Source organism: Hyla sarda, chromosome 8, assembly GCF_029499605.1.
Source record: "Hyla sarda isolate aHylSar1 chromosome 8, aHylSar1.hap1, whole genome shotgun sequence".
In the NCBI taxonomy this organism is placed as follows: domain Eukaryota; kingdom Metazoa; phylum Chordata; class Amphibia; order Anura; family Hylidae; genus Hyla; species Hyla sarda.
Window position 1 is genome coordinate 200,951,933 of NC_079196.1, and position 18,755 is coordinate 200,970,687.

General features: G+C 42.8%; 1 protein-coding gene and 1 long non-coding RNA gene across 3 annotated transcripts in view; one reads left to right on the plus strand and one right to left on the minus strand.

Moving 5' to 3' along the window:
* NTN3 (netrin 3) overlaps window positions 1-17,286 on the plus strand; it is a 105,502-nt gene extending 88,216 nt beyond the window's left edge. The window contains exons 6-7 of the mRNA XM_056536364.1: window positions 11,119-11,193; window positions 14,265-17,286. Of these exons, the coding sequence (XP_056392339.1) occupies window positions 11,119-11,193; window positions 14,265-14,593 (404 nt within the window). The 3' untranslated portion in view covers window positions 14,594-17,286. The remainder of the gene's footprint in view (window positions 1-11,118; window positions 11,194-14,264) is intronic.
* LOC130285126 (uncharacterized) overlaps window positions 7,356-18,755 on the minus strand; it is a 116,842-nt gene continuing 105,442 nt past the window's right edge. Inside the window, exons 4-6 of one of the 2 annotated variants that reach the window (XR_008847259.1) lie at window positions 11,339-11,454; window positions 9,645-9,688; window positions 7,356-7,591 (exon numbers count right to left, since the gene is read on the minus strand). This is a non-coding gene — a long non-coding RNA (uncharacterized LOC130285126). The remainder of the gene's footprint in view (window positions 7,592-9,644; window positions 9,689-11,338; window positions 11,455-18,755) is intronic. The other variant, XR_008847258.1, reaches the window with a different exon arrangement.

Below are 18,755 nucleotides of genomic sequence, written 5' to 3' on the forward strand. Positions count from 1 at the left end.
CAGGGGAAGTGAGGTATACATAGGGAGTGCACAGGTGAACACACTAATTAGAACCACTTGCGCCAATCAGCGGCGCAGTGGCCCTTTAAATCGCAGAGACCCGGCGCGCGCGCCCTAGGGAGCGGGGCCGCGCGCGCCGGGACAGGACCGACGGAGAGCGAGTCAGGTACGGGAGCCGGGGTGCGCATCGCGAGCGGGCGCCACCCGCATCGCGAATCGCATCCCGGCTGGAGGCGGTATCGCAGCGCACCGGGTCAGTGGATCTGACCGGAGCGCTGCAGTAGCGAGAGTGTAGCGAGCGCTCCGGGGAGGAGCGGGGACCCGGAGCGCTCGGCGTAACAAATATGATTACAGCTATACCAAATTTACATTATTATTATTTTTTTACTACTTTTGCACAATTTTTTTTGTGTGTTGCTGCATTCCAAGACCTGTAACAATTTTTTCTGTTGACAGAGTTGTCTGAGAGCTCCTTTTTTACGGGCAAAGTTGTAGTTTGCATTGGCACCATTTTGAGGTACACATGACATTTTTATTTATTCAATTTTTGGGAGGTAGATTAACAAACAAGTAGTTTTGGTTTTCCTATATTATTTTAAGGGAAAAATGCTGTTTCACGTTAACTTTTTTTAATACTATTTATTAGTACCACAGGAGGACTTAAAGGGATTGTTTGGGGACCTTGATGCTGCAAAAATAAAAAATACTAATTGGGTCTTCAATGCTCTCTGATTCTTCCTGGTTCCAATTAAGTGCCAAGAATGCAGGACCTGCTTGCTCAGCCAATCACTGTGTGGTCATTTTCTGTAGGGTCAGAATCAGAAGACGGAAGTTGGGACGGAGATCCCGAGGGCGGTGCTATGGCCAATGTAAAGCATTTCTGAGCAGATCCAACATAAGAATGTTCATTTGCGTGGTCTTAGCACCACCCTCGTGATCTGTGCCTGGAATTCCGTCTGGAAATTCCATGGTGTAAACCCAGCCTTACAGTAGTATTTTGCATTGTCAAGTTTAAAAAACGTCTACCACTGAAAAATAAAAAAAATAATACAATCTTAATTTTTTACCTTTTAACACCATTACAAAGGTGGTGTAAACTTTGCGCCAAAGTTTTGCTTTATTTGATGTAAACTCTTTTAATAATGCAGAGTGGTTTTCATGCCACTCTTTACACAGTATAAAGTGGTGCAAAAATCACACTAAGTTTTAAATATGTCCCCCACAGTTCTTGGGGTACTGGTTCTCTCAGAAGTTCATTTAGTTGTAGAAAAAAATGCCGTATACTGTGCAGTAGGATGTTGTGCATAACCAGATATATGGTTCTGTGTAGTCGTTGCCCAAGTGTGGTTGGATGCTGGAGAACCGAGTACCCATTGCTCTCCCATGATGGGCCTGAAGGAGGAGAAGTGGTGGCTGGTCAGAAATCTTAGGCTGGGTTCACACCACGTTTTTCAAATACGGTTACCGTATACGGTTTTCCGCTAAAAAACGTATGGCAAAAACCATATGCAACTGTATTCAACCGTATGACTCCAAATTAAAACGTATACGGTTTTCCCCCGTACGGTTCTATCCGTTTGCATCAGTTTTTGCCAAAGGTTTTGCTATTTTGTTGGAATTAGTTTTCCAGCAATTTAATAAAGTTACTATTGTTCTATTGAAATTCCAATCTGCGCATGTTTCAACTCCAAAAACGGATTAGAAAAACCGTGTGCAACCGTATTCTGAAATTCTGTGTACGGTTCTCATAGACAACAATGTTAAAAGAACCGCATACGGTTCGCATACGGTTTTCCAACCGGAGGCAAAAACGTGGTCGGCAGCGTTTTTGCCTACGGTTGAAAAATCGGCAAAACCGTATCCGAGGCAAAACGGATGCGACCGTACACAACATTTGGAATACGGTTTACAATGCATTCTCTATGCATACGGTTTCGGATACGGTCGCATACGTTTTTTTGCGGAAAACCGTATACGGTTACCGTATTTGAAAAACTTGGTGTGAACCCAGCCTTACACAGAACATTCTTGTGGTCAGGATATGTTAACCCTATCACTACCAGACCTGCTGCAACCTATACAGGAGAGAATGATGTGCATGTATAGGGGACTAATGTAAATATATTATATTTAGCATAATTCTAGCATTACACAAATACGCAGCTTTCACATATCAGCATAGTACAATTACTTAAATGCATTTTGTCCCATATATATATACTGTAGTGTGAGATGTCTGGGAAAGAACCAGCACTGTGACAGGACTCCAGGTCCAGGTGGGTGCTCTGCTGCTGGGGTCAGGACTCAATGCCCCATGAACTCCAGATTAAGTAGAAGAAGGAGCGGCAATCCAAAGTAACAAATAATAGCGTGATTTATTCGTCCATCAAGTTACAGTGCTACGTTTTGGTCTTCACAATGTGACTTTCTCAAGCCAATTACACATCTTACATCACTTCCTTTTATATGGTGCTCGCCAATGACATCAGTGACTTCAATTTGCATAATGTATTCATGTAAACAGACATAAATAGATACAACAATGCACAGTGTAGTATACCGTATTTTTCGCCCTATAGGACGCACCGGCATATAAGATGCACCCAATTTTAAAGGTGCAAAATCTAGAAAAAAAAGATTCTGAACTTAACAGTGGTCTTCAACCTGCGGACCTCCAGATGTTGCAAAACTACAACTCCCAGAATGCCCGGGCAGCCGTTGGCTGTCCGGGCATGCTGGGAGTTGTAGTTTTGCAACATCTGGAGGTCCGCAGGTTGAAGACCACTGGTAGGAGGTAATACTCACGTGTCCCCGCCGCTCCGGACCAGTCACCGCTGCCCTGGATGTCGCTCCATCGCTGTCGCCGCGTCCCCGTGGTGTCCCCGACGCTCCGGACGTCTTCTTCCCCAGGATCCACGCCGGCCCTGGGGGCGTGCGCGGCGACGTGATGACGACGAAGGAGAGCGCCGGCCATGCAGGGGATCCCGGCCCGGAGCAGACACCGAGGAGGCAGGTAAGGTCCCTCCCGTTGTCCTGTAAACTGTTCGGGACACCACGATTTCACCGCGGCGGTCCCGAACAGCCCAACTAAGCAGCCGGGTTAGTGTCACCTTCACTTCAGACGCGGCGATCAGCTTTGATCGCCGCGTCTGAAGGGTTAATACAGGGCATCACTGTGATCGGTGATGTCCTGTATTAGCCGCAGGTCCCGGCCGTTGATGGCCGCAGGGACCGACCCGATAGGTGTGTGTATTTGCCATATAAGACTTCCCCCCCCCCCCCCCAGTTTTGGGGAAGAAAAAGTGCGTCTTATACGGCGAAAAATACGGGTACATCATCACATAAAAAAACAACTAGTGACTAGTGATACATTGTTTTTTTCACAGTGTGTTTGGGACGTTTATGGAAATGATACTCGTCTGGAACCCCAAGGGAATCTGGACAACATGCTTGAATAATCCGCTGAAGCTAGGAATAATTTCTGATATTAAGTGAGAAATGATGATTTGATGTTTCTCTTGGTAAGCCGAGGACCACCTGCTGTACACAAGCTGAATAGAACCTGTACATATGTTGTGCCCCATAAAACATTATATTGAAGATGAAATGGGCTATTGTGTAACTGAATGGCCCTTTCACAGATATTGTGGACCAACACATCACCCTAGGTGTAGTACGTAACTATTTTTTATTAGGAGTCCCTCATTAACTTGGGTGTATTTGTGTACACCACGGGTCATACATTGTTATATACACTGCATGGACGTGCCAAGTGTGAGTGTCAGTTGTCTTTACACGGGGACATGGTGGAGTGGTGTGGGCACAAGTAATATGTGCTGACCCCACTGTATCTGCCTCTGTGGTGGGGCTATTACATTCCTAGTGTTTTATATACCCCTCTGACATCCACGTAATTGCACATCACGGGCTGTGAGGTATTATAGATACCTCATTGATGGGATCTGTTTAATGTTTGTGTGTTACATTACTGAGGGACTTTTTTTTTTTTTTTTTTTACATATTTCTACTTATAGAATTTAACCTTACTATGATATTTCTAGTATGGGGGGATGTTTTTGTTGTACCTCAATAACCGTTGGCCAATAAATGGAAGTGAATCTAGTAGGCATGGACCTTAATGCTTCTACAATTACCATATTCATGAGCTATGTGGGCTTAGCAGATAGTTTTCCCATATCCAAGATGGCCATGCACATGGAAGAACACATACAGCGCAAGCGCTGAGGATGAAGTGTGGGATTCCCTTTGCCCGGCCGACAGCTTGGATGTGTGAACACAATACGCATGCACAAAGGCCTGTGACGTCAGCTGGTCCCCGGCCATGTTGAGAAACATCGCGAGAGTGCAGGAAGTTCGGACATGACTTCCGGTCCTGTGCTCTCTGTTTGTTCACAAGCGGAGACAGCGTGGTGAAGAGATGATGGGGCGTATACTTGGTATTAGGAGTTGGTATCGGGTGAGTCACAAGCCACTTTAGGATGAAATATGCTTACACTGGAAGATATTGTGATGCATTTGAAGATCAGAATATGGATATGTATTGGACACAATGTATCACTTGGTGTTTTTTTATGTGATGATGTGTACTACACTGTGCATTGTTGTATCTATTTATGTCTGTTTACATGAATACATTATGCAAATTGAAGTCACTGATGTCACTGGCGAGCACCATATAAAAGGAAGTGATGTAAGATGTGTAATTGGCTTAAGAAAAGTTTCATTGTGAAGACGTAGCACAGTAACTGGATGAGTGAATAAATCACGCTATTATTTGTTATTTGTTACTTTGGAGTTACGCTTCATCTTCTACCGTATGTGTGTGTGTATATATATTATATAAAACTCAATGGGGTACATGTATCAAAGATTTTACCCCTGTTTTGTGTGCATTTTTTTGCGCACGTTTTTGTAGAGCATGTCCTCCATTAGTGGCTGAATCGGGGTACCTTGAAGTGCCATATATAGTACCCATAGATTTATTAACTGCGTACTTTTCCTTTACACCAAAAATTTTGCCGCAAGAGCTGCTTTTTTTGCGCAAATATAAGCCATCTTGGACTTAACGTAGCAAGATGCTCTAAATCATTGATTCTATTTTTCAAAGAGTGTATTGAGGAGATTACTGTATTTGCCCCCAATTTATGAAGCTCATTGCACTTGATTGATAAATTTAGCGCTTCTGCACATAATTTAGAATTCGGGAAAAGGGGTAAATTGCTTCTACCATACACAAATAATGATACATGTCCCTCAATGTGTATGTGTGTGTGTATGTTCCAGCATCACTTCCAAATGGCTAAAGATATTAACATGAAACTTGGTACGCATGTTACTTATATGTCAACAACAAACATAGGATAGGTAATTTAACCCTTATCCACCCCCATTTGCCAGGGTCGGGGTTTTTGTTTAAAATGCCATACAAGTCTATGGGAAATATATGTTATGACATAACCAAACAGCTGGAGATATTTCGTTACTTATGTGTCCAATAAAAATATAGGATAGTTAATTTAACCCTAACCTACCCCCATTTGCGAGAGTCAGGGTTTTTGTTTAAAGTCCAATGCAAATCTATGGGAAATGTATGTCCCAGCATAACTTTCATACGGCTGGAGATATTTCACTAATACTTGGTCACATGTTACTTATATGTCAAATAAAAATATATAATAAATAAATTAACCCTAACCTACCCCCTTATGTGAAAGATGGGGTTTTCGTTTCAAGTCCCATGCAAGTACAGTATATGGAACTTCCAGTACCATACTCCACAGGCTCTGCATCTTCTGGTGAATGTGTCAGTCACTGGCAAGCCACACCCTCCACGCATTCCATACCCCATCTTGCAAAGACATGCCCATCCTTTAAGCCACACCCCTTTTATTTTCAGCTTACAATATCTTCATCACAACTCAGTCACACCTGAGGACGGGATATGAGGATTATAAATGAGGATTAAATAGGAGGACGGGATATGGGGACAGGATATGGGGATGGGATATGAGGACGGGATACGAGAACAGGATATTAGGACGGGATTTGGGGAGGGGATATGAGGACAAGATATAAGGTTGTGATATGGGGACGGGATATGAAGATGGGATATGAGGTTGGGATATGAAGATGGGATATGAAGACGGGACATGGGAACAGGACATGGGGATGGGATATGAGGACAGGATATGAAGACGGGACATGGGGACGGGATATGAGGTCGAGATATTAGGACAGGATATGAGGTCGGAATGTGATGAGGGGATTTAGGGTCGGGATATATGGAGATGATAAGGGGATAGGATTTGAGGACAAAGCTTCCTCCTTTGTTGCTTTTTCTCCCCCACAAGGATTAGATAGGAAAAAACGGGCAGCGCTGGGTTCTCAGCTAGTATATAAATATATATAAATATATATATATATACACATATCACACAGACTCAAGATCAACATGAACAATATCATCAGTCAAGAGTACATATTTAAATTCAAAGAAGGGTCTACAAAAGGAATTTCACTGCCTCACTATACCCTTTATCCCAATTTATCCGAATTCGTGAGCATAGAACAAAATCATGTTTATAGAATGAATAGCACAGGAATCTAAATATTACTTTTTTTGTAGTTTATTTATGATTATAGTTTCCAAGAAAATAATTAAGCTTCACACTGTACAAAATATTATGCCAAATGCACACAATAAGGTGGTCTTGCAGGGATATGCCATCAATGTCACATTGGCCAGGGATTCTACTGCTGTGACTACCCCCTTCTCTCTATAAGGGTATGTTCACATGGGCGGACATTCTGCTGCAGGCTACAGGCACCGGCACAACAAACCGATGCTAGGACCGCCCAGAAGTATGCTAACCCCAGAGACAGCAATGCATTTCTGAGCGGATTCTGCACAAAGAATTGGCCAGAATCGGAATTTCACGTTTCCGCCGTGAGCACAGTGCAGCAGAACCCTATTGAAAATAATGGAACTCTGTTGCAATAGAATTTCCTCTGAAAATACAGAATTTTTTTTGTCGGATTCCGCTAGGAAATTTTACCAGGTGAACATAGCCTAAGGGGTCGAATGGGTTTGACCATGCAGCCTTTAAAAAAAGCAGAGGAGACCCATGAGAAGGCATAGTGACGCACAGTGAGACCCCCAATGATTAGACATGGATAACATATCCTAGTGACAAGTCATCAATATCTTTAGTGACACAACTACTTTAAAGTATACTGATAAGCAACAAGTGTCTTACACAGTGTTTCCTATCCAGAGTGCCTTCAGATGTTGCAAAACTACAACTCCCAGCATGCTGGGAGTTGTAGCTTTGCCACAGCTGGAGGCACCCTGGTTAGGAAACACTGGTCTAGCAAGACCTAAAAAAACAGACACAACTTTAAGGCAATAAGGCAGCAAGGTGAGGTGAGACAGCCACGAAGGATCATGCTTCTTCCATCTACCTCCGAGAGGGGTCTGGTCCCCCTCCTCCGTCCTGCAGTCAGGGTGGAGACCTGTTCAGCTCTGTTTGCATTGACATTTTTTAAGAAGTTCTCCCCTCATTTTCTGAAACTAAATCTCCCAGCGGAAATAATGATACTGTTAACCCCTTGGACAACAGAGAGAACTGAAGCCAGTACTGGCTATAATTGAAGTAAAAATCTCAAGAGTACAGTCAATGAAATACCTAGCAATACCAAGCAACCTGTACTTCTTTACTGCCCTGGCTGTCCACATCTGGGTATTTACTGAAGGAGACTTTCCAAGTAATATCAGGACATAGTTAGAAGCAATTAATATGACTAATTCAATCTTCTTAAATGCAAGTTCTACCTTAAAAGGAAACTTGTGAAAAACAGGACTTTTCCCTTCTAATAAGTTTATTAGGGGGTCCTCCAGCCTTAAAGGGGTATTCCAGGCCAAAACTTTTTTATATATATCAACTGGCTCCGGAAAGTTAAACAGATTTGTAAATTACTTCTATTAAAAAATCTTAATCCTTCCAATAGTTATAAGCTTCTGAAGTTGAGTTGTTATTTTCTGTCTAACTGCTCTCTGATGACTCACGTCCCGGGAGCTGTGCAGTTCCTATGGGGATATTCTCCCATTATGCACAGCTCCCGGGACGTGACATCATCATTGAGCAGTTAGACAGAAAACTTCAGAAGCTAATAACTATTGGAAGGATTAAGATTTTTTAATAGAAGTAATTTACAAATCTGTTTAACTTTCCGGAGCCAGTTGAGATATATATATATATATATATATATATATATATATATATATATATAAAAGGTTTTGCCTGGAATGCCCCTTTAATTGATAGATCTCCTCCTGTTTGGATATAAGACTGGTAGGGCAGGCAGGGACAGCCCTAATAAATGGATTTTCCAAGTTTATATAAAGAAAAGTACCAATATGTGTGTCACTTTTCAACAGATGATGTCACCATGCATTAGAAATAGTTACTTATCATTTTTAATGGGAAGGAATAAACTTGCCATTCACAGACATTGCCTTTAAGTAGGCATTTACTGCACACCACCTCTTTCAATAACATTTTTTTTCAAATATGGAATCAGTGTCGACTGGTAGGGGAACATTTTTCTTATCAAATATAAATAATAAAGCAATTCTTTCTGTAGGATTTTCCAAATACACCATACACAATCATGCTCTTTACTGGTTCTATCACTTAAAGGGGTACTCCACTGGAAAACATTTTCTTTTAAAGCAACTGGTGCCAGAAATTTACAGATTTGCAAATTACTTCTGTTTAAAAATCCTAATCCTTCCAGTACTTATCAGCTGCTGTATAATACACAGGAAGTTCTATTCTTTTTGAATTTCCTTTCTGTTTGACCACAGTGCTCTCTGCTGACACCTCTGTCCATGTCTGTCTGTCCAAAGAAGGATAGGTTTGCTATGGGGATTTGCTCCTACTCCTGACAGTTCCTGACATGGACAGAGGTGTCAGCAGAGAGCACTGTGGTCAGACAGAAAGGAAATTCAAAAAGAAAAGAACTTCCTGTGTAGTATACAGCAGCTGATAAGTACTGGAAGGATTGGGATTTTTTAATAGAATTAATTTACAAATCTGTTTAACTTTCTGGCACCAGTTGATTTAAAAGAAAATGTTTTCCAATGGAGTACCCCTTTAAAGAATCTTTACATCTTTGGCCAGCTAAGGTCTGACTGGTACAATGCTACTCAAAATAAGTGTCAGACTGGTTGTATTAAATAACATGATTTATTTGAATGGTTTATTTTTGCCCTCATAGTGACTGGATTATGAGTTAAGAAGGAGGTTAAGTATATAACGGGGCTTGTAGTTTATAAGCTGATTTCCTCTTTATCTGAACGAAAGCTATAAGTCTAGGATCTAGGGGCCTGTCCTGCATGGGACCAGAACTGAATCCAGCTAATTGGACCCCAGGGGACTTAGCTTTTCCCAGCCTGCCAAAATCCTAGACCCACATAATGGTCTGTAAAGTATACACTGGAGGAAACCAAATATATATACTATATATAATGTATACTTCTGAATGTATATAAGCAGAGTTTGTCAGTGTAGTACTGGACTGAGGTTTAGTTTTGTTACGCAATTTATAATCTTACCACCTACATTGTAAGGCACTGGGTCTCTTGGATCAGGCATAGCTCTTCCTCCTAGAAGAAGAAAACAAACTATTGAGAATAACGTTACATAACTCTGCCTCTCCCCACAATTCAATAGACAGTGTTAATGTCTAATAATAGGTGTTAGCATAATCTATGGCAGTGTTTCCCAACCAGGGTGCCTCCAGCTGTTGCAAAACTACAACTCCCAGCATGCCTGGACAGCCTTGTGCTGTCCAATTATGCTGGGAGTTGTAGTTTTGCAACAGCTGGAGGCACCCTGGTTGGGAAACACTGATCTATGGAGATCATGTGGAACACTGCTTCCCCAAAGTTTTATGTGGAAAGGCCCACAGCAGTGGTCTCCAAGCTGTAACTCTTCAGTTGTTTCAAAACTACAACTCTAAGCATGTCCTGACACCTGATTCCTGTCAGGACATGCTAAGGGTTGTAGTTTTGGAACAGCTGGAAAGACAGATTTAGGCCTCATGGCATGAGTTGTACTGTTGTTTGTATGAGGCCTTATTGCTGCACACACACACACATATATATATATATATAGTATATATATATATATATATATATTTATTTATGTAAATTTAGGAAGGTGGAAATAATACAGAGTGTAGAGAAAACATTTTCGTCATAGTTTTTAGAGTGAGTGCATTGCCGTATGTAAGAAGAGGAAATAAATCATCCCCAAAAACAAATTTAGCTCCGACACTGAACAATTTCACAACATGCAGATTTTATGATTGTTTTCCCACTTTCTACTATTTATAAATCTCTCTTAATGAATTAATTATATAACTAGTCTTTTTAATCTCCATTAAACAAGGTGATCCAGTTGTAGCTCTTTACATGGAAAGCTGGGGCCAAAAGCTGTACCTGCCTGTGCCCAGCACTTCTAGCCTGGCATGTGATAGGATTTCTAATGTCACACTGGCAAGGGTCCCTGGAACACTTTGTAACCTCCACCCTACAACAGATGGCCTTTTCACCCTGGCTTAGACCCAAAGCTTTTTTTTTTTTTTTATAGGGGAGGGGGGCTTCCATTTCAGTCAACCTCAGAGAATTCTGTAAAGAATCACTAGTGGACATAAACAGGCGATAATACAAAACACCATAAGTATTGACTCCTGTCAGCAAATCTGTATACATAACATGCAGACATATACATGGAGTAGAGTCGACCATTCCTTATGGTGGAAACAGAGGGCTTTGGTGCTGCACGTGAAGGAATAGGCCACATTCTGGACTCCATCTGTTGCCGGTCGGTAACCCTCCTGATTCCCTGACAGTTGCACTTCTGTACAAAGTACAGGCATTACGTCAAAGCCTAGCAGTGTGCGCTCCACTACGGGCAAGGCTACGCACTAACATGTCCAAACAATTTATATGTTCCTATTATGCAAAATCTGAAAAATATTTTCTCTATAAAACTTGTTTAAAATGTAACAATGCTCTTCCTTACTTTTTAGATTGTGAGCAGTACTGCAAACCTCCTAAAGGAAATTATAAAATCAACCTGAAGAAATACTGCAAGAAAGATTTTGGTGAGAAACCTTATAGATTCATAATACTTATTATAAAGTTGTTGATACTTGTTGATAAGTGCTCGGTGTCCATAAGCTAAATCTACATCAGAGCTCCCCACCAAACTCACTATAGATTCATAAGCCGCTGCATGCAATGATTTACCTTGTTGGGCCATGTTCTCATGGTGGCATTTCCGAGCGGAATTCCAGAGAAATTTTCCGGTTGGGAAGTCCACTGGATTTTGCTGCATCCTGTACATGGGGGAATTTCAGATGTTTCTGCAGAAACAATTAACCTGTTTATTGTTTCTGCAGATTACGCTAAGGCTAGGATTCCACTTGGTTTTTTTTCTGGCAGTTTTTGGAAATCTGCCACTGCAGTTTTTGAGCCAAAGCCAGAAGGGGATCCATAAGGAATAGGACATATAAAGGAAAGACTTACATTTCTCCTCCCTTATGGATCCACTTCTGACTTTGGTTCAAAAACTGCAGTGGCAGATTTCCAAAAACTGCCAGAAAAAAACCCAAGTGGAATCCTAGCCTTAAAATTAATTGCCTTCTATGGAGATGGTGCATTTCCAATCAATCCTAGTGTTAGGAAACATGCGAATGTGTGGAATGTCCACCCGTGTTTTCCATGTGGACACAGTGTGTGAACATAGTTTTCCGCTGTGTGAACATAGCCTTAGGCCTAAAAACTTTTGATTTGTACAGATGACTCTCTCTAGATTACATGTATAGTACCGCATTCTGATATACAACATATACGCCAATAGTGCATCTCTAGGACCAAGCCCCTCTTGGTCCCTAACCCCCCCCCCCCCCCCCCCCCCCCCCCGCTAGTTGTTATCCCAGTGTTTTCTATTCTTCCAAGGTTGAATGATGTACTGCACTGGGCCAATAGGATGGGCCAGAGCTTTGAATCAGCTCACTACTTCATGGGTTAAAATGGCAGTAAGGTCATTGACTGATTACTAAAGTGTTTTCCCAACCCGGGTTCCTCCAGCTGTTGCAAAACTACAACTTCCAGCATTCCCTTCCCAGCCAGCATACACTCAAACCTGAATTTTGCAGGGGGACACCTGCCTGACTTTTCTATCCTCTGATAAACAGTCAGCAGAGGATTGAAAGGCCATTGTACACACAGAGCAGTGTTTTTCAACCAGGATTCCTCCAGCTGTTGTAAAACTACAACTCCCCGCATGCCCAGACAGCCAACGGCTGTCTGGGCATGCTGGGAGTTGTAGTTTTGCATCATCTGGAGGTCCACAGTTTGGAGGCTACTCAACTAGTCTAATAAATAATGCAGCTATATCTCTTTATGCCCAGTTTGAAGATCAGTGGAGGGATGTATAAGGGGCTGTCACTATAGACATGGTGGAGCCCTGGTTGGGAAACACTGGATTACTTATTGCTTAAAGGGGTAGTCCAGTGGTGAAAAACTTATCCCCTATCCTAAGGATAGGGGATAAGTTTGAGATCGCGGGGGGTCCGACCGCTGGGGCCCCCTGCGATCTCTCTGTACGGGGCCCCGGCTCTCCGCCGAGATAGCGGGTGTCGACCCCCGCACGAGGCGGCGGCCGACACGCCCCCTCAATACATCTCTATGGCAGAGCCGGAGATTGCCGAAGGCAGCGCTTCGGCTCTGCCATAGAGTTGTATTGAGGGGGCGTGTCGGCCGCCGCCTCGTGCGGAGGTCGACACGCCCCCTTCCCGCGGGCTGTCGGGGCTCCGTACAGGAGATCGCAGGGGGCCCCAGCGGTCGGACCCCCCGCGATCTCAAACTTATCCCCTATCCTTAGGATAGGGGATAAGTTGCTCACCACTGAATCACCACTGGACTACTCCTTTAAATGCAAATACAGAGACCACTAGTTACATTACATTACACACTAGTTTCAAAGAGTAAAAGTTTTCTTGAGACGCATTTTATAGATCTATAAGTCTTGCTCAGACTCAGGTTACAAAAAGTTTAGAAAAGTGACGAGCAAGTGTGAAAAAAACATGCACCAAGAACATGTATATTATATATATATTATATACACAATATTCTTACAACACCCAACATATAGCCCATGATTTATTTTATTTTCATGTGCTGCTCTGGTGGCCTTTTGACAGCCCGGAGCATTGACATTCCAATATGGAGCCACACAAGAGTTAAAAGAGGCACAGCGAGGGGAGATGCCACCGGGTTATAAAAGGGCTGTATCCTCATTAGGGTAAAAGAGAATACTCTCTCGCCTTTTAATTCACGGGACGGTCTGATTCCACCTCTCTCCATTTCACATCCTCCCTCTCCCTAGTTCTTTTCATTTCTATCCCTTTCTCTGTCTGCCAGAAATGTTAGAAAGGACATCATCCCCCCCCCCCCCCCCCCATTCCCTAAAAAAAAAAAATCCATGGGAGGGAGCAATATGCTAATGAGATGCTAATAATCACCTGGCTGTGCAACCATTGGACGTAGACTGATGGCCCCTAATCAGTGTGACACGGTGACCATTCATCCTGAGCGCAGAGGGGAAGCAACACATTGATGTATGGCAGGGACTCTTGGCGTGCGGAGAATAGAGAAGGCGTTATGGGGTCTGTGAGACGAGACCAGGCCTCCCCAAGCTGTCCCTGTCAGGAAGACAAAGACCCCCCACTGATAAATAGAGCTTTTTTTTTTGGAAGTGGGGGGTAGTGGGCTCATACTGTAACCTCAGTACTTGATACCTCATTTAGCCCAAACAAGAGATATTATGTGCCTGGATGATAAATCAAAGTTATTATCTACGTGAATAAAGCCCCTGCCCTTCTACAACCATCATGCCAGCAATACATGGCGAAGGGTTAATCTAGTCTATAGAGAGACTTCAACACCCTCCTAGATGCTTGTTAAGGTTGCCTTACCCTCAGAGGCGTACGTTCGGGACCCCAATGAAAAATCAGTCACAAGGCCCCAGGAATATCATATGCTATTTATAACACTGGTGTTTTCCTATGGGGCAGAAATGGCTGCTACCACTGCACCCCCTTTAGTTATGCCCCTGCTTACCTTATATAATATATAACAGACCTCTTCTCTCAAATTTTGTTTCCCACAGTGGTGCAGGTGAATGTTTTGGAGATGGAGATGGTTGGTTCCTGGGCCAAGTTTACTGTCAACATCCTTTCAGTCTACAAAAGTCGGGATGACCGGGTAAAACGTGGAGATAATGTACTGTGGATACACATAAAAGATCTGTCTTGCAAATGTCCCAAGATTTTGCTAAGCCGCCGATACTTAGTCATGGGCAGCAGCGAGGGGCAAGGAGATAGGCCGGGACTGACAGCCGACAAAAACAGCATGGTGATCCAATGGAGGGATGCTTGGACCAGGCGCCTGAGGAAACTACAGCGCAAAGAGAAAAAAGGAAAATGTGTAAAACCGTGAGGGTCGTCTTGGATAGGGAACTTCAATTCTGTATATACACAACCTCCAATGCTTGGAACTACGCACATGTTGGCATCACCGGAGAGAGCAAGGATGCTAAAAGTGCAGCTTAGACAAGATACACTATGCAGAAGGACACTTCTTTCCAATGGTCAGGTAGAAGCTCAGCCACCAGTAGGGTTATAACATTATCATTAGGTCCACAAAGCGAGAGACAATGGCGCCCATGACCTGCCCACAAACCAACCCTTTAAGCAGGCTGGACACTGATCTTGGTATTTATACCTCCATTCATGGGGCCTACTGCATCTTATAGAAAATGAATAAAGATTTAAAAAGGACTAGGAATATTCTCAAGCTGTGACCTGGTGTCACTCAGTCACAAGGCCTCGGTTCTGCTATATAAGGTTATCGTATCATTTTGCTGTCTTGAACTCTTAAGTCAGATGGTTTTAATTTTATATTGTAAAAATAACTCGACTGGACTGGGACATGTGTTTTAAGTTGTATTCCCGAAGAGCGACTCGCGGTCCAGTTACCATGATGGATCTACAATGAGAAATGTGTCTAAGCTTTAAGAATATATGCATTGCTAAGCTCTTTGCCCTCAGACAATTATGTTTAGGTGGTCATAGAAAACATTGAAAGGTATTTTGAAAGAATTGTCTTGGGATTCCAGACCAAGCTCATATCTCTTGGATATGACATAATGCAAATGCCTCTCAATATGGGCCTCAATTAATTCCTGACAAGGAGAAAGAGAATGTCTCAAATTCTAGCAAGGCCGCTACTAACTTATACTGGACAAGAAAAAAAAAACCTACTTGCCCCAAAAATGTAGCACCTTTGTTCTGATACCTTGCAGATCGTTCTATGGTATATGTATATGGATTGAATTTAGCGATGAAGACCTGCAGAGCTATGTACAGCAACCCAGCCTCTGCCAAACAGCACGACACGGCATATGCTACAGAAAAAAAACTAAAAAAAACTATAGACTTGAGGACTACATTCTGAGTGTGTAAAAAGTGTTGTGATATTCCAAATAGTGTAACATACAAGCCGGTATATTATCCTCTATTATAATGCATTAGACAAGACCTGCTTACTGATTCTCACATGTAGCAGTGAAGGGGTGTGTAATACAATGTGTGTTTTGTAGTAATATATGATAATTTTAACCACCTCCTGTACATTTACGTACTGTTTATTTAGTGTGTATCATATGTATAGAATATTTTGGTGGACACAGCTGTTTTCTTCGTGTCAGTTGCTTCTCAGAGTCCTCACATCAACTGATCTGCTAAAAAAAAAAAAAAACTCTGTAGGGCTTTTATGGAAACTGGTAAACAGGAAAAATGTGCCGCATCCAGCGAGCAATTAGATTAAAATGGAAGTAAACAGACAATTTGCTACTGTGGGATATGGCACATATTTCCCTGTGTAACCAGAATAGAATCAACTGTGTCTGTTGATTATTTTGACACAGCTTGGAGCAAATTCCTAATTTTTGCTATATTTTGGGAGGTGCCGTCTGATTGTGACGTATAAATTTGATCTTTAAATATGATCTTTATGAACTGATGCATGGTTAGTATGTGTGGTAAATGTAGGAATGTTTTACGTGAGATTGTGAACAAAATGCAGCAGGTTAAAAGGGATATTCTGCTTTGGTCAATCTCTACATTTTAGGTTATGGTCACACGCTAGAATTTCTGTATGGAATTCTGCATGAATTTATAGCCAATACACTTTATTGGGATTCTGCTGTCCCATTCACACAGCAAAATTTCTGCTGCAGGAATTCTATTGAAGTGAATGGGCAATACACTTCTGCAGAATTTTAATGCGGAATTCCATGCTGAAATTCTGCCATGTGGACATAGCCTTAGAAGGGTCAATAAGTGCCCAACAAACTGTCCCCCTGTCAGGATCCCCAATGATCAGCTGTGATCACCGGACAGTGAGTGATTATTTCTCTACAGCGCCTCCACAGGAGAAAAGAAGCAAGAGACCATGCACATTCAAATTGATAAGTGTGTATTGCAGGACAGAACAGGTTCTTCAGAGACATTCTCTGTAACAGGTTCTCTGTAAGCATTTTCTACTCTGGCCTAGAGATGCGGATCCTGAACAGGGGGCCCTCCTCTATTACTTACAGAGTAGATGACAATGGGTTCTCTAGACCTTATTTAATTGCCCCTTTTTTTAAAAGCAGGTAAAGTTGCATGTTAAATAAACCTTCATATTACAGGAGAGCTTTTAAAACTAGTGAAAAATAAAAGAAGAGCTGCATAGCAGCCATTTATTAATGCAAGGATATAGAGGACACCCAATATATAAAGAGCAAATTCCCAGTGTGGTGATCCTAAATATAAACAGGGCTATCTAACTAAAGGTATGTTAAGATATACTGTATAAACTGCAGATTTTATCAGCTTACCAGCTTGAAATATGCAGTGTATACAGTACGTGTGAACATACCCTAACACAACATTACAACAAAAATTGTGCACTAAATGAATAAAAAAAATATTACCTTAGACAATTTTGCTTACACCACCTAATGGCTGGCTTTCATGTACCGTATTTTTCGCCCTATAGGACGCACCGGCGAATAAGACGCACCCAATTTATAGGTGCAAAATAAAAAAAAAATAAAAAGATTTTGAACCCAATAGTGGTCTTCAACCTGCGGACCTCCAGATGTTGCACAACTCCAACTCCCAGCATGCCCGGACAGCCGTTGGCTGTCCGGGCATGCTGGGAGTTATAGTTTTGCAACATCTAGAGGTCTGCAGATTGAAGACCACTACATAGGAGGTAATACTCACGTGTCCCCGCCGCTCCGGACCTGTTACCGCTGCCCTGGATGTCGCTCCATCGCTGTCGCCGCGTCCCTGTCGCTCCGGAACGTCTCTGCTGCCGGCCGGGAATCCTCGCTCTCCGTCGCCACCATCACATCGTTACGCACGCCGACGCACGTACACGACGACGTGATGACGAGGAAGGAGAGCGCCGGCCATACAGGGGATCCCTGAACGGAGAAGACACCGAGGAGGCAGGTAAGGTCCCTCCCGGTGTCCTGTAAGCACTAACCCGGCTATTCAGTCGGGCTGTTCGGGACCGCCGCGATTTCACCGCGGCGGACCCGAACAGCCCGACTGAACAGCCGGGTTAGTGTCACTTTCCCTTTAGACGCGGCGGTCAGCTTTGATCGGCGCGTCTGAAGGGTTAATACAGGGCATCACCGCGATCGGTGATGTCCTGTATTAGCCGCGGGTCCCGGCCGTTGATGGCTGCAGGGACCGCCGCGATAGGGGTTTTGGGGAAGAAAAAGTGCGTCTTATACGGCGAAAAATACGGTACATGAATATAATATATTGTGCCAAAATGCTTTTTGTGCAGCACTGTGCATTTTTCAAATTTATATGTATTTCAATTCGGCGCCAGAACAAGGCGCCCTTCTCCCGCTGCTTTCTGCTCTGTGCCCATAGCAGATGTCCCCAATGCGAAACCCAGCATAATGCTATTTTTAACGGCGCTGGGTCCAACGCTGGAGTTGGCTGCTATAGAAACAAGGCGGGCACTCCATCTCATAATGCAGGCGGGGAGAACGGCACTTTGCTTTGGTGTTTAGGCGCCGAATACATGTCAATTTGAAAAATTACTATAATGGGTTATTTTTCTGGAAACCATCCACACAAACAGAGGAAAACTTTAATGTATTTAATGCATTTTTGACCATCTTAGCCACACCTCTAAAAAGTGTCTAAAATAAACAAAAAGGTAATGCTCTGTTCACACTGTAGTCAATTCCATTTTTTTGTCCTATCATGGAAATGAGTGCTGGATGCGTTGCATGGACACCAACAGCACATGACTGAATCTACTGACATATAATAAAGTCAGTCAAGTTTTGTCAAGGTGTATGTTGTTTTGTTGGGATGAATAGTGTTATTCTGCCCATCAACCTTAATGAAATCTGCAATGAAGGTTCAGAATGGAGCCTCCAATGCAGATGTGAACAGAATCTAACCTTCTCCCAGCATGTTCACTTTCTTTGGTTATGAAAATATTGGGTTAAGGAGGCTCCAAGGGAACTTGGAATACCTCACATTTGCACCTGCTGAAATGTTTTCATTTTGATTTAAACACAACA